This window comes from Cololabis saira, chromosome 17 (genome assembly GCF_033807715.1).
Source record: "Cololabis saira isolate AMF1-May2022 chromosome 17, fColSai1.1, whole genome shotgun sequence".
In the NCBI taxonomy this organism is placed as follows: Eukaryota; Metazoa; Chordata; class Actinopteri; order Beloniformes; family Belonidae; genus Cololabis; species Cololabis saira.
Window position 1 is genome coordinate 40,020,149 of NC_084603.1, and position 16,445 is coordinate 40,036,593.

Below are 16,445 nucleotides of genomic sequence, written 5' to 3' on the forward strand. Positions count from 1 at the left end.
TTCATGTGTGCCTGGTCTTTGATTTGAAGATTTTATTACGAACTTGCACGTTTTAAAAAAAAAAAAAAAAAAAAAAAGAGTACAAAAAAGTAAAACTGTGTGTAAGCTCTTGGTCAGAGCTCACAGATCCACCAACATGTTCCAAACAGAAACACTTATCCAGTCCTACCCCTGAATCTGACATTCTTACATATAACAAGAGTTTCAATAAGCTTACTTATAAATATAAAACACCCATCCCTACTTTAATAACTGATCTATGCAGTGATATAATACTCAATTATATGTATTATATGTATATATAAATAGTCAAAATCAAGGAAAACAAAACAAATGCCCAGCATTTAGTTGTGCTACTATGTATGTAATAATAGAAGTAATTATAATACATCGTATTACATTATCATTACTTTACTATAATACTGCAATGTAATAGAGAACAACGGACAGCAATGATATAATAATATACTTGAATAACTATATAAGCTATATATATATATATATATATATATATATATATATATATATATATACTGGTTCATATATTTACCTCCAATTATATACATAAAAATGACTATAAATCTATATCTACATATAATTATAAATCAATATATATTAATAGAGATATAGATACACAAATACTGTACGTATAATACAACTCAATATATCTATACATACCTACATATAACATATCCATAATATACATCTATATATCAAATGTACATTCGCATCTGTATTTTGAATAGAATGTTTTTCTTTTTTAAATTGTGATTCTCTCCGAGCATCCATCCCCCAGAAGGTCCATCAGTGGTGGAGTAAAGTTTCCACTGATGAGATGTTGCTCATCCCATTTTGTATCAGGTAATGTTGGATTTTTGGGTAGCTAACGTTAAACGGTCAAATCATAAAGTTCGGTGTCCTCATTACTTTAATTTCTACAACAAATCCTGCCTTGAAGTCGGACCAAGCGTCAAGCGCCACTGGTTCTTGGGGTAACTGTACCAAATATTAATGTCCATGGACCACTGGTTCTTGGTAACTGTACCAAATATTAATGTCCATGGACCACTGGTTCTTGGTAACTGTACCAAATATTAATGTCCATGGACCACTGGTTCTTGGTAACTGTACCAAATATTAATGTCCATGGACCACTGGTTCTTGGTAACTGTACCAAATATTAATGTCCATGGACCACTGGTTCTTGGGGTAACTGTACCAAATATTAATGTCCACGGACCACTGGTTCTTGGTAACTGTACGGGTCACTGTCAAGTCCAACTGACTTTAATTTAAGCAGATAATCGGTTGTTATCCCGTCTTCTCCACTAGTTGCAGCTGTTTTCACCACTCGGTGTGAGTAAGGGGACTGGTCCAGTGGGGATGTGACATCAGTGCAAACCCTCTCTCCAACTTCAGGTCCAGTATCTTATGGCTGTGCAGGGCAGTGTTGGTGCTGGACGCTGCAGAAGGAAGAGAGTCTCACAGCGCTGCCTCCTCCTCCAGGTGGGAGTGAGCTCTGCTGCATTACGATGGTGGCGTCTTCCCCTGCAGCACGGGGGGGTGGGGCTACCATGATCTGTCGGCCCTGTGGGGATGACTCAAGATGACTCTCCAGCGACCTGGTGACGTCAGGGTCGGGGGTCTGGGGTTCTGGGGTTCTGGGGTTCTTCTGGACACAGGAACCAGGCATCTGGCTCAGGCTCCCGTTGAACATGTGCTGGCAGATCCCACACAGCTGAGCACGTCCCATTGGTAGTCCGGGCTGAGGCTGTCAGAACCCATCTGGACCCGTCTGGACCTGTGCTGTGCCAGTTACTGAAAAATAGTAACTAGTTACCGTTACTAGTTACTTTATTAAAACGTAACTCAGTTATTTAGACCAAAAAGTAATGCGTTACTATGAAAAGTAACTATTTAGTTACTTTAAATAAAAACATTATTTTAAATGCTCCCATTAAGTCAGCAGCACACAGCAGACATCCACGTAGGCAGGTGGAAGCAGCAACGGGATGACCAGGGCTATGAGATACTTATAATAAATAAAAATGGAAATGGAGAAGAGAGGAAGGGAAGAGGAGAGAAGAAGAAGGGTGAGAGGCACCGCCCAGTGGATCATCAGTTTACACTACCTAGAGATTTACCAACACCAGCTAGAGGTTTACTAAACACTAACTATAAGCTTTACTAAACAGAAAGGTTTTAAGTTTAGTTTTAAAGGTGGAGGTGGTGTCAGCCTCCTTAACCCAGATTGGAAGTTGGTTCCATAGTAATGGTGCCTGATAGCAGAACGCCCGCCCTCCAAATCTACATTTAGATACTCTAGGAACTACGAGTAAACCTGCACCCTGAGAACGGAGAGCTCTGCCAGGAACATAAGGCACTATCAGGTCTTGTAAATACTCCGGAGCTAAGCCGTTTTGGGCTTTATATGCAAGTAATAAAATTTTAAATTGGATTCTGAATTTTACGGGTAACCAATGGAGCGACGCTAACACTGGAGAGACGTGGTCTCTCCTGTTGATTCCTGTCAGCACTCGTGCTGCTGCATTTTGGATCAGCTGGAGCCTATTCAGCAAATTACTTGGACATCCTGCTAACAACACATTACACTAATCTAGTCAAAAAGATACAAATGCATGAACTAGTTTTTCTGCATCACTCTGCGAGAGGATTTTCCTAATTTTTGCAATATTACGGAGATGGAAAAATGCTATTTTACAAACCTGATTAATATACTGTATGGTTTAAATGACAAATCCTGATGGAAAACAACACCAAGTTTTCTCACAGTTTCACTGGAAGCCATTGCAACACCATCTAATCTGTTCCTAAAATGCTCTGTACCAAGAATGATAACCTCTGTTTTATCTGAATTTAGAAGCAAGAAATTTCTGGACATCCAGTCCTTGATGTCCCTAAGACATGCCTGAAGTTTAACTAACGGTTCTGTTTCATCCGGCTTCATAGACAAGTAGAGCTGCGTATCATCAGCATAACAATGAAAGTGTATGCCGTGGTTCTGGATTATACTTCCCAATGGCTTCATGTATAAACTGAACAAGATTGGCCCTAGCACTGAACCCTGCGGAACACCATAACAGACCCTTGACTGTTCTGAAGAAAGCTCATGTACATGAACAAACTGGAACCTGTCAGATAGATATGATTTAAACCAACGTAGAGCTGTCCCTTTAATCCCAACAACATGCTCTAACCTGTGCAGTAAAATGCTGATCTACAGTGTCAAAAGCAGCACTGAGGTCCAGTAGAACCAGTATGGACACTAATCCCTTATCTGAGGTCCAGTAGAACCAGTATGGACACTAATCCCTTATCTGAGGTCCAGTAGAACCAGTATGGACAATAATCCCTTATCTGAGGTCCAGTAGAACCAGTATGGACACTAATCCCTTATCTGAGGTCCAGTAGAACCAGTATGGACACTAATCCCTTATCTGAGGTCCAGTAGAACCAGTATGGACACTAGTCCCTTATCTGAGGTCCAGTAGAACCAGTATGAGGTCCAGTAGAACCAGTATGGACACTAGTTCGTGACTGGAACCAGTGCTGTCTCTGTGCTATGATGCATTCTGAACCCTGACTGAAAGACTTCAAACAGATAATTTCTATACAAATAGTCACATAACCCACATAAACCATTAAATATCAAAATTTTCACCAGGCCTGGCTCTTGCGTGCAGAATTTGGTGACTTTTGGGGCACGTTTAGGGGGAAAAAAGGGCCTCATTTCGTCGGAAAAAGTAAAAAAAAAAGAAAGAAAAAAAATTCCTACAGATACAATAGGGCCTTCGCACTGTAAGTGCTCGGGCCATAACTGAGAGAATGCTTTGTGTGCAGAGGTAGGGAGGGCGATGTCATGACCGGAGAAGGAGATGGTGGTTGTGGGGGATGACTGGACCTGGTGAGGGGGGGCCAGTTTGTATGGCTTCGGCTTTGGAACTGTTGAGTTGAAGGAAGGTGTGACTCATCCACGCCCTAATCTCCTCCAGGCAGTTAGGAAGGGCTTGAGCGGGTGATGATGAGAGGACGGGGGTGGAACGTAGGTTGGGGTCAGTCCGGAGGTACAGCTGAGTGTCATCAGCATAAGAAGTGAAAAGAGATGCCGTTTCGGCTGATGACATGACCCAGGGGCAGCATGTACAAGCATATCAGAGAAGACTATTATAGACAGTACTGGAGTTGAGGGGGGATGAGGGGGGATGAGGGGGGATGGCATCCCCCCTGAAATAAAGACGGTCCAAATCATCCCCCTGTAAAACTGCCATCCCCCCTTTCCATCCCTTATGTCATTTCATCAATGAATGTGGTTTTACTGCTATTTCAACATTTAGAGTCATCACCAGAAAAATAACTTATTTGACAATTTTCACCTGTTTCAAGTAAATTTTCACGTGAAATAAGTAGGAAAATCTGCCAGTGGGACAAGATTTATCTTCTCATTACAAACAAAAAAATCTTGTCCCACTGGCAGATTTTTCTACTTATTTTAAGTGAAAATCTACTTGAAACAGGTGAACATTGTTGTTTTTTCCAGTAATGAGTCTTGTTTTAAGTGTAATGAGATTTTTGACTAAAATGAGACATTTTAACAAGACAAATATTCTTGTTAAGATTTTGAGTTTTTGCAGTGATCCATGTTACTTATCCTGTGAAGGACAGAGTCATATTGATAAGTTCAGAAAAGTGTTTTTTATTGTTGTGTTTTGATGTATTTGATGTAAGCCCAGTGGATATTTAAAGCTTACAGAAGGCTGCATTTAACTGCTGCTATGTCATTCCTGCAGTATTTCTGCAGCTGTTTTGGTCACTGCTATTATTTGTAATATATTATATTATTTGTAATCAGCACAAATTATCTGTCCCCATATGATCAAATCCACCATCCCCCTGATTTATTTTTACAACTCGAGTACTGATTATAGGATATGATGATTCACCTCATCAAAGACAGCGGATATGTCCAGAATAAGGCGTTACGTCGCAGACAACAGATCCATATCAGTGGAGTGACCACTTTTAAAAACAGATGGCAAAAAGTTTAGTAGGTTGTTCAGAGACGGGGACTCTGAGACCTTTTTGAAAACTGCTCTTTCAAGGACCTTTGACAGGAAGGTAAGTAGAGAGGAGAGGCTTTCCTCACACCTGCTAGGAGGCAGTGGGAACCATCCCTGAACCCCAGGAAACATTTATTGCATGTGTGATCATTGGTTCAACAGACTGGGCTATGACTTATACAAGGAGTCGTATAAAGATGGGATCAAATTGACTTTCAGTAGGACGGCTACGAGTCAGGAGTTTAGAGACTTCACCGTCAGTTTGGGCTGAACAATGTTACCTCTTCTTGTCCAATATAGGATTGGAGCTGTTCAACAGCTTCATGATGCACCAAATTCCTTCAGTTGGTGAAGGTGAGAACAGCCGGGTCAGCTCAGCACCCGGACCGTTCTGCTGTGAAGTCCCGCTGTTGTCATTCCATTTTCAATTCAATTTTATTTATATAGCGTCTAATGCAGGTGTGTTCAAAGTCTGTCCTCGAGGGACGGTGTCCTGCATGTCTTAGATGTTTCCCTTTTTTATCAAACCGTGATACAAGGAGCTTGGTCATCAACAGAACTATCCAGACTTTGATGACAAGGTGGTGACAACCGTTAATTAGAATCAGGTGTGTTGACGCAGGGAGACAACTAAAACATGCAGGACACCGGCCCTCGAGGACCCACTTTGGACACCCCTGGTCTATTACAACAGAAGTTGTCTCCAGGATCTTTCCAGAGAACCAGAACGTAAACCCCCTAGCAATTATTACATAAACATCCATCCATCCATCCATCCATCCATCGTCCACCGCTTTATCCGTTCCCGGGTCGCGGGGGCAGCAGCCTCAGCAGGGATGCCCAGACTTCCTTCACCCCAGACACTTCCTCCAGCTCCTCCGGGGGGAGTCCGAGGCGTTCCCAGGCCAGCCGAGAGACATAGTCTCTCCAGCGTGTCCTGGGTCTTCCCCGGGGTCTCCTCCCGGTGGGACATGCCTGGAACACCTCCCTAGGGAGGAGGGACATGCCTGGAACAGCTCCCTAGGGAGGAGGGACATGCCTGGAACACCTCCCTAGGGAGGAGGGACATGCCTGGAACACCTCCCTAGGGAGGAGGGACATGCCTGGAACACCTCCCTAGGGAGGCGTCCAGGAGGATCCGGTACAGATGTCCAAACCACCTCAGCTGACTCCTCTCAATGTGAAGGAGCAGCGGCTCGACTCCGAGCTCCTTCCGGGTGACCGAACTCCTCACCCTATCTCTAAGGGAGCGTCCAGCCACCCTGCAGAGGAAACTCATCTCTAAGGGAGGAAACTCATCTCTAAGGGAGCGTCCAGCCACCCTGAGGAGGAAACTCATCTCTAAGGGAGGAAACTCATCTCTAAGGGAGCGTCCAGCCACCCTGCGGAGGAAACTCATCTCTAAGGGAGCGTCCAGCCACCCTGAGGAGGAAACTCATCTCTAAGGGAGGAAACTCATCTCTAAGGGAGCGTCCAGCCACCCTGAGGAGGAAACTCATCTCTAAGGGAGCGTCCAGCCGCCCTGCGGAGGAAACTCATCTCTAAGGGAGCGTCCAGCCACCCTGCGGAGGAAACTCATCTCTAAGGGAGGAATCTCATCTCTAAGGGAGCGTCCAGCCACCCTGCAGAGAAAACTCATCTCGGCCGCTTGTATCCGCGATTACTTGATTGTATCCGTATTACATAAACAATGGCAGGTAAAAACTCCCTAAGTGGGAAAAAAGCCTTACTTTACCTTACTTAAACTCCCCTTTAGGAGGGAAGAAACCTTGAGCAGGACCAGGATCATAAGACTAGGGGTCGGGACGGCAACAGCACAGCAGGCAGGTGGAAGCAGCAGCGGGATGGCCGGGGGTGGGGACCGCAGGCAGGTGGAAGCAGCAGCGGGATGGCCGGGGGTGGGGACCGCAGGCAGGTGGAAGCAGCAATGGGATGACCGGGGCCGGAGCTTCGGGAGCTGCATGCTGGCCTGCTGTCCCCACCCCCGGTCATCCTGTTCCTGCTTCCACCTGCCTGCGGTCCCCAGCAAGCTGAAAGTTACATTGTGCTGCTTTAAACTACAAGGGCCCGATTTACTAAAGGTTTGCGTGTGTAAAAACGTGTGCAAACTTGACATCACCTGCAAACCAAAGTGCCAGCTGATCTACTAACAGCGTGCAAAGACGACTGCGTCTCTGAAATGCGCTATATAGCACACGCAATTCATTTAGTACTTTTGCCCTGATGAATAATCAATATGGGGCGTACCCGCCAGAAATCCTAAATACTGGGAGGGGAAGATGCAAATTGGTCCATTTACCACGCGCAATGAGATTTACCAAGCCTGAAAGTAATTGCGGGGATTGTGATTGCGTCTGTATTTAATACGTTTGAAAGGAAGGTGCTAATCTGCTGCTGCTGTTATTGTGGCAAGGAAGCGACATCCAAAATCAAAGAATACGCAGAGAGAGTCTTTATTCTGCTGCATGCTATTTTAAAAATGGTTGCACAAGTTTTATTAAAGGCCACGTTTTCTTTAGTTCTTTGCCTTATATCTTGCCACCTTCTCTTAATGTGCCCCCCTCCACTCGCCCACAAGCAGGCCAAGCCTTTGTGCCAAACTTTGTATTTTATTAATTACTTATCTTATTGAACGTGAAATCATCCTTCGTAAATTACATTTAATTAAAACCCGTGCTTATTAATCACAAAACACAGGTTAAACATCATGACCAAATCCGCTCCGACCCGGTGTGTCAGTATCAGCGCAGACAGACTGCAGCTTCGCCTGAATTATGGTTCCGCGTTAAATCTACGGCGTAGGGTCGCGGTGCGGTGTGCGTCGCCGCGTACCCTACGCCGTCGGTTCTGCGTTGGTGTGACGCGGAACCATAAATCAGCCAATCGGGGAGCAAAGGTTTGGGGGAGCTGGGTTGATGTTGATCCGCGGACCAAACTTGTTAAGGAGCATCAAACTCACTCTTATCTACGCGGAAATAACGCTAAAATATAAAGGCTTCCCAAAGTGTGATCTATGGTGAAATAGGAAAATTAAGATGTGCAACTCTTCTAAAGGTGAGACATGCATTTAATTGACTTCATGGCGCCAGCCTTGGCGTTTATTATTACGCAAATGTGGAATGTTTGGGTCTGTCTAATTTCGTCAAATTAAATTTGGAGATTCACCGTTCACGTTTTTATGTGTATGCGTTGTATGAGAGAGAGATGGAGAGGGCGAGGGAGGGAGAGACGTGGCCTGTACGTCGTTGTTTTTTGTTTTTTACAGTTTGGGTGCACAATACACTTGTGTGTGTGTGTATTAAAAAGAGATTTTGCAGTATGTTGTGTAATTGAAACTGGTTTGCTGTGATCGTTGATGGCAAACTCATATTAAGCATTTACATCGCTGGTTTTTATGTGCCCCCCAATTAGATCTGTTCTGCCGCCGACTCTGTTTTAACCTCATCTGCCGTTCTTTTTGTCTTACCAACTGCATTTATTCTATCGCAGGTTTTCTCCGATATTGTGTTTCTTTTGGTAATATTTAAATGTCTTTGCTGTAGTTCATGAATGTGTTTATTTGCCTCTTCCACTAATATTTGTAACTCCACCGCGTCAAATTTCATTTTGCGCTTGCGACTATCCTGCTTTCCATCCACTGTCCATGGCGCAGAGTTTGCGCTCGCAAACCGTAAGACGCGCAACACCTCATTTAAATACTGCGGTTTGCACCTGTTATCAATTGCGCACGCAATCTTAGTTGATCACCCGCAAAACACACAACAACAGCACGTGCAAACGTTTTCAGTGCACACGCAATTTAGTACTCTTTATTTAGGAGCTTAGTAAATCGGGCCCCAAGTATTTTTTAGAGCTCAAATGACATTGGAGTCGGTTATTCGACCCCCCCATTTATAAACCTCTTTAGACTAAATTGCATGAAAAAAAGTCAGATTGATTTATTGATACATTTATTGATAATGACAATACATCCCTTTTGTTTGCTGTATATTCTGGGCAGAGGACGTCTAGCTGGATCCCAACAAATATGGCCAGTGTGTCCAGTTATATCTGTGGAACTCATTCATTTTTTTAAAAGGTACGTGTAACATAGTATATGCAGATGCAGCAAGAATAAATATATATACATATTTAAAATGTAAAAAAAAAGGCAAATTGATGTCTAGAGAAACTAAAAGGTTTTCTAGTCCACTAGCATCCTCCTCCATGGCAGCAGTTTCCCTTCATGTTCACGTTCAGTCCTCCTTTCCCTTTTCCTGCAGCTTCACGTGTCACATCGTCTCGCCTGCTCGCCGATTCCTCCGGATCTAAAACAATACCGTTTCTGTCCACGGCTGTCACTTCTTCGCTGTGAAATTACCAACCCTCACTTTTCTCGCCGTGTTTCACTTCTGCTCACGTTCTTTAAAGAACATCCCGGAACAAACCCCAGTACCAGCCGTGTGCGGTCGTCTCCCGGGTGGAAGCGTCCAGCTCCTCCACCGTCGCAGAAACACGTGCATGAGCGCCAGACGGGGCAGGAGAGCTGCAGGTCACTGAACGGTGACCTAAACGGTGACCTCCAGCGGCCCAGAGCCTCGCCCAGTGAGAGGAACCTCCTGGTTCCAGCCGGGAAGGGCCCACGGGGCCCCCGGCCCCCCGAGAACCGGCCCTGGACACTTGGACCAAGTCAGCTGTCCTTGAGGGAAAGAAAGAGGAGACATTTTAAAACTTGTAATTTCATTCTGGCATCCACTCTCTACTGTACGGAAGAGTATTAGGGCCAGGCAGGAGAAAAATAAAAATATTTTAGAGGAGGAACATTTTTTTTCATTATGCACTTCGAGAAAAAAGTTGAAATGTCGAGAAAAAAGTCGAAATGTTGAGATTAATGTTGAAATACAATTTCGAGAAAAAAGCCGAAATGTATTTCAACTTTATTCTCGAAATTTCAACTTTGTTCTCGAAATTGTATTTTAACATTAATCTCGACATTTCGACCTTTTTCTCGACATTTCAAATTTGTTCTCGACATTTAGAATTTTTTCTCGAAGTGCACAATAAAAAAAAATCTTCCTCTCTCAAATATCCTTTTTCCTGCATAAATATATATACATATTTAAAATGTTAAAAAAGGCAAATTGATGTCTTGAGAAACTAAAAGGTTTTCTAGTCTAGTAGAGTGACTCTTCCGTATTACTGAACCACAGTTGTGTCATAAAAAAAAAAAGAGTTTGGACCAATCCCAATACACCCCCTACTTTCTACCATTAGCCCTAACTCGCTATCACTAGCCCTAAAAATGAAGCCACAAATTTTAGGGCCCTTGTAATCTTCCCAGGGCCCAGTCCCAATACTCCCACTACCCCTACTTTTCAGCACTACCCCTAGATTTTTCTTGCTACGTCACTGCGTGGTTTATGTTCGGGTACGTAAGTGACTGCGTAGTTACGTTTGCACAAACGTCACACCATATCAGGAAGCCCAGAGCTAAAAGCTGTTTTAATTTCCGCTGTAGCGCTGTTAATATGCCACACAAAACTAAGTTTTAATATTTTTTCAGGCGTAAAAGTAACCGTTAAGATCCCCAACCTGGGCTCAGTTTATCCAAATAACGCCTGTTAAGAAATTTGCTCCGATGTTTTCGGGGATGAGAAGAGCCGCCGTTGATTTATGGTTCCGTGTTAAATCAACGCAGAGCCCACGGCGTAGGTTACGCGGCTACGCGCACCGTACGCCGCGTGTCGCCGCGTAACCTACGCCGTAGACTCTGCGTTGGTGTAACGCAGAACCATAAATCAGCCTTTATTCTGGCGAGATCTGAAAAACGGGCAAGTGAGTGATTATATACATTCACTGAGTGAATATTACTCACTCACTCACTCTTCTTCCGCTTTATCCGTTCCCGGGTCGCGGGGGCAGCAGCTTCAGCAGAGATGCCCAGACTTCCTTCACCCCAGACACTTCCTCCAGCTCCTCCGAGGGGAGTCCGAGGCGTTCCCAGGCCAGCCGAGAGACATAGTCTCTCCAGCGTGTCCTGGGTCTGCCCCGGGGTCTCCTCCCGGTGGGACATGCCTGGAACACCTCCCTAGGGAGGAGGGACATGCCTGGAACACCTCCCTAGGGAGGAGGGACATGCCTGGAACACCTTCCTAGGGAGGCGTCCAGGAGGATCCGGTAGAGATGCCCAAGCCACCTCAGCTGACTCCTCTCAATGTGAAGGAGTAGCAGCCTTTCATAATATGAATATTATGAAAGTAAAATATATATTTCTCGCATTATGCAGAAACTAACTCAAAATATTGATTTTATTCGCTAAAAATTAGAAATGTCCGCCATGTTCTTTTGTTTGATTCAGTCTGCAAATGATGACGTAAAGCATTCTGGGAAATTTCTCTAGCCCTCGGTCGGTGAGTCAGCATCTGAAATCCCTCGCTCTGTAGGGCTAAATTCATACACACTAACCCTTGTTATGTCCACTAGCCCTACATGCAAAGAGGAATTGGGACAACACTACCCTCACGGGAATACGCAAAATTTAGGGGTAGGACTGAAAAGTAGGACTAGGGGGGGATTGGGACTGGGCCTTTATATGCATGAAAGAAAACCCGGTTACCTTCCTGGCATGTGTGAGCCCGTTACGTGTGGGCTCCTTGGGCGTGTCCGGCTGATTCTGAACGTCCACGCTGCACCTGGAAGCAACCGCCTCGTGCCGCCCATCATTCTGGTTTTCCCAACAGGCAAAGCCTTTGTTTTTAGACATCTTCCTGTGAGTCCTGTATTTCATCTTGGGGAAGGTGTGGGAGCCGCCGTCTGCGGCCCCCCAGCTGAGTTGGGGCCACAGGGGCTCGTTCTGCGTGGCCTGGGTGATGGTGGCCCTCTGTAGTCTCACGGAGATCCTCTGGGCCGAGCCCGTCATCAGGGTGATGGACTGGGGGGCCAGGGCCGGAGCTGACGACGCTGGCACGGCCGGAAACTCGAACACGTCGTCCTCGTCTGGAGGAGGGAACGCAAGAGGCTGTGACTTCAGCAGAAAGGTCCAGCTTTATATCCCAGAGTCAGTGAAAAAAGTGGAAAGCACAGATGAAACATTACATTTTATTCAGTTGTGTACAGTTTAAAGCAGGTCTGTTTGAGTTCTTCACCCTGTTAGGATTTTATGAAATTGTTAAGTTTTTTCTATAAGATTGTACACTGGTGGCCCTTCTTCTTCCGGCTCTCGGTGAAGGCGGACACTTTTCTGCTCCCTCTCCCTCCCTATCTGCCCTGCTGCTGCTTTTTGTCCTGTCTTGTCTTTTTAGAGCCTCTCTTGTTCACATCCTCTGAAACTCTCTACAATCATGGAATTGGTAACGAGAAATCAGGGGACAAGGGAGCCCTCCTGCCCCGATGGGACATTTTTTGCTGGATACGTGATGGACTCATGGAAACACTGGAGGATCATGTGCCTGTCGATTCTGTCCGTCGATGACGTTGAAGATGCTTCATAATTGGATTAATGATAACAGGATTTCTGCTTTTTGGAGCTGGTGGATTCCTGGCATATCGACAAACGCGTAAGTCGTCGACAGCTGTTCTGGCCCTCTCAGAGCTGCCCGACGTGGCTAAGGGGAAAAGCTCTGTGACCAACACTCAGACTTTAACGTTGGGGGAGCTAAACCGCAAGCTGGATGCGATTCTTGAGCAGAATCGCAGGCTAGCGGCAGTTTAGACCTTGGAGAAGTTGGAAGCTCGGCTTAGCGGGAATTGACCACAAATTTGTCTGTTTGGAGTCGCCATTGATGAACTAGAGACTTAAGGCAGATGGAAAATTACTGGAATCCGCCTGTTTTTTTTCAATACAATTGTTGATTCTATAATCTGACCTTGACAGAGCAGCCTGGCCGGCTGCTCCAGTCACAATCTCCCTGGTGGAATGAAAACAAGACGCTCTGCCCCCACTAGCCCTCCCCTTCCCAGGACATCTGTGGACCTGGATCAGAACTGTACCGGGCCTGTCAGGGTTTGACACTTCCCCCCAGTTTGAGTTTCAGTTCTGTCCCTCCTGTTTCCCATTTGCCCTGATTGTGTCTGCACCTGTGTCTCGTCGTGTCTCGTTATCCTCTGTGTTTATCTGGTCTTGTCATTCCTTTGTTCCCTGTCGGTCCGTACTGTTTGCTCCCTCCATGTCTCCTCGTCGTTTTTGGATTCCAGTTTTTGTTCTGCTTTTGATCCTGCCGAGCAGCGTTTTTGGTTTTGTTTTTGCTCAATAAATCCTGTTTTGTTGCGAACTCCTGCCTCCTGCTCTCCTGCGTTTGGGTCCTCAACAACCACACGTTGTGACAGAACGGACCGACCATTATGGACCCAGCAGGAGAGACTCTGGATCTGTGGGAATTTTTTTACCCCAACAGAGTGGAGTTCGAACAAATTTAGAAAATGTGATGTTTCTCTCCGGCCTGCGATGTGTGGAACCAGTCGTTTGATTTGATCATGACGGCATGACGCAGGACTAACAAGGTTGAAATAAGTTTAAAAGGTTCAAATTAATGTTGAAATAAGTGTGTTTATGCCATCTTAGATCTCTGCCATCTGTTTGACAACCTAGGCCTGGGACACACATGCAGTCTGACCAGACGTCCATGTCCGTTACTCGTACGCAACCGGCTAAGATGTGAATGTTTGTCGCTGCAGCTTTGCGTGACAGTGGAGGTCCGCTTGGGGGTAAAACTCAGACACTGAGTCGGCAATACATTATATGCAACGAGGCAACGCTGTTGGATGATGATATTGTTTAGTTTTTATTTTCTCAATGAAATAAACGAACGAACGAATGCAGAAAAGTTGAAGATCCACGACCGACCAGTTGTTTCCTTTGTGAATTAGTGATGTCCCGATCGATCGGCCGCCCGATCACGGCATTTTCATAACATCGGTATCGGCCAAAAAAGTATCGGGACATACCTAGTTATTAATGTTTTTAATGTATATTAAATCGTTTTATATATCGTTGCATTTAACGTCACTTCCGGCCAGCGAAACTAACATGGTTTACATGTTTGAATTGTGAAATGTTCTATCTGTTCATGTTCATTAAGCTGCTGCTATTCATTCATTCATTCAGAATGTTGCACTAAGGTTAAGCCAATAAGTATTTTAATTTTCTTGTTTGTGAGTTTGACTGGATGTCATTCAACTACCTCTTTTGAAGTGAAATGTATTTATTTTTGTTATTGCACTATTCTGCACTTTTTGTTTTAGTTTACAATTTCACGTTTCTAAATTTTGTGGCACCAGAGCTGATAAGCTTTGTTGAAATAAATGTCCATGTTGTTTCCAATGGACAATAAAAGAAACTTGGGATAATTAAGTTTTAGTCCTCTTTTTTTTCTCTTTAATTAATTGCCAAAACGTATCTGATCGGGAAAAAGTATTGGAAATGTATCGGTAGCCAAAAAAAGTGATCGGATCGGGAAAAATCGGGATCGGCAGATACTCAAACTCAAGTGATCGGGATCGGATCGGGAGCTAAAAAATCCTGATCGGGACAACCCTATTGTGAATGATTGGTGTGCAGTGTAGTGTTTGTGTTGTGCAGAGAGGGAGACCTTTGCAGGTGGGCAGCGTGGGGCTGCTGGGCAGGGAGCTGTGGGTCAATCTGGCCGGAGAACCGCTGCTCAGAGATCCGGAGCGAACCAGCTTCCTGCAGGCCAGAACCAGCAGTTCCCGACATTGTTTGTGACAGTTCACGCCACAATCTGCAAGGTAAAGAAGGACTCAAACTCACAGTACATTTAAAATGTCCAAGCAAACGCAGGTTCTTTCTTCACCACAGCAGATCATCATAGAAGCAACAAATTATTGGACATCAGTCCTTGATGTCCCTAAGACATGCCTGAAGTTTAACCAATGGTTCTGTTTCATCTTCATAGACAAATAGAGCTGCGTATCATCAGCATAACAATGAAAGTGTATGCCGTGATTCTGGATTATACTTCCCAACGGCTGCATGTATAAACTGAACAAGATTGGCCCTAGCACTGAACCCTGCGGAACACCATAACAGACCCTTGACTGTTCTGAAGAAACCTCATGTACATGAACAAACTGGAACCTGTCAGATAGATATGAATTAAACCAACGTAGAGCTGTCCCTTTAATCCCAACAACATGCTCTAACCTGTGCAGTAAAATGCCATGATCTACAGTGTCAAAAGCAGCACTGAGGTCCAGTAGAACCAGTATGGACACTAGTCCCTTATCTGAGGTCCAGTAGAACCAATATGGACACTAATCCCTTATCTGAGGTCCAGTAGAACCAGTATGGACACTAATCCCTTATCTGAGGTCCAGTAGAACCAGTATGGACACTAATCCCTTATCTGAGGTCCAGTAGAACCAGTATGGACACTAATCCCTTATCTGAGGTCCAGTAGAACCAGTATGGACACTAATCCCTTATCTGAGGCCATAAGGAGGTCATTCGTGACTGGAACCAGTGCTGTCTCTGTGCTATGATGCATTCTGAACCCTGACTGAAAGACTTCAAACAGATCATTTCTATACAAATAGTCACATAACTGGCTTGAAACTGCCTTTTCCAGAATTTTAGATACAAATGGAAGGTTAGAAATTGGCCTATAATTATCTAAGGTGTCTGGGTCAAGAGAAGGTTTTTTAAGTAAAGGTTTGATTACTGCCACTTTGAAAGCCTGTGGTACATATCATACGTTTAGGGATAGGTTGATTTGTTCCAGTATTGTTGTTACAATAAGGGAAGGAACATTTTTTAATAGTCGAGTGGGTTTAGGCCGGGGGTCGGCAACCCGCGGCTCTAGCGCCGCCCTAGTGGCTCCTGGAGCTTTTTCAAAAATGTTTGAAAATGGAAATCGATGGGGGGGGGGGGAATATATTTTTGGTTTTAACGTGGTTTCTGTAGGAGGACAAACATGACACAAACATTCTTAATGTTTTCCAAGGCTGTATGTGTAGAATAAACATTACATTTCAATATTTCTGTTAACGAAGATTTGTACGGAAGAGTATCAGGGTCATGCAGGAGAAACAATATTTGAGAGGGGAAGATTTTTTTTTTCATTATGCACTTTGAGAAAAAAGTAAAAATGTCGAGAAAATAGTTGAAATGTCAAGATTAATGTTGAAATACAATTTTCAAGAATAAAGTCAAAACTTCGCCTTTTTTCTCTACATTTTGAATTTTTTCTCGACATTTCGACTTTTTTCTCGACATTTTTACTTTTTTCTTGACATTTTTACTTTTTTTCTTGACATTTCGCCATTTTTCTCGAAATTGTACTTCAACAGTAATCTCGACATTTCGACTTTAATCTCGACATTTCAACTTTTTTCCCAACATTTTGACTTTTCCAAAAATGTTGACTTTTTTCT

At 44.3% G+C, this 16,445-nt stretch overlaps 1 protein-coding gene across 5 annotated transcripts in view; it reads right to left on the minus strand.

Annotated features, from left to right (window-relative positions):
• Nucleotides 1-9,027: 9,027 nt before the first annotated feature.
• rasgrp3 (RAS guanyl releasing protein 3 (calcium and DAG-regulated)) overlaps nucleotides 9,028-16,445 on the minus strand; it is a 115,853-nt gene continuing 108,435 nt past the window's right edge. For 4 of the 5 annotated variants that reach the window (XM_061745333.1, XM_061745334.1, XM_061745335.1 and 1 more), the window contains 3 exons: nucleotides 14,645-14,794; nucleotides 11,674-12,053; nucleotides 9,028-9,756 (listed from right to left, as the gene is read on the minus strand). In XM_061745333.1, the coding sequence (XP_061601317.1) occupies nucleotides 9,748-9,756; nucleotides 11,674-12,053; nucleotides 14,645-14,794 (539 nt within the window). In that variant the 3' untranslated portion in view covers nucleotides 9,028-9,747. Of the gene's footprint in view, nucleotides 9,757-11,673; nucleotides 12,101-14,644; nucleotides 14,795-16,445 lie in introns of those variants that run through there. The other variant, XM_061745337.1, reaches the window with a different exon arrangement.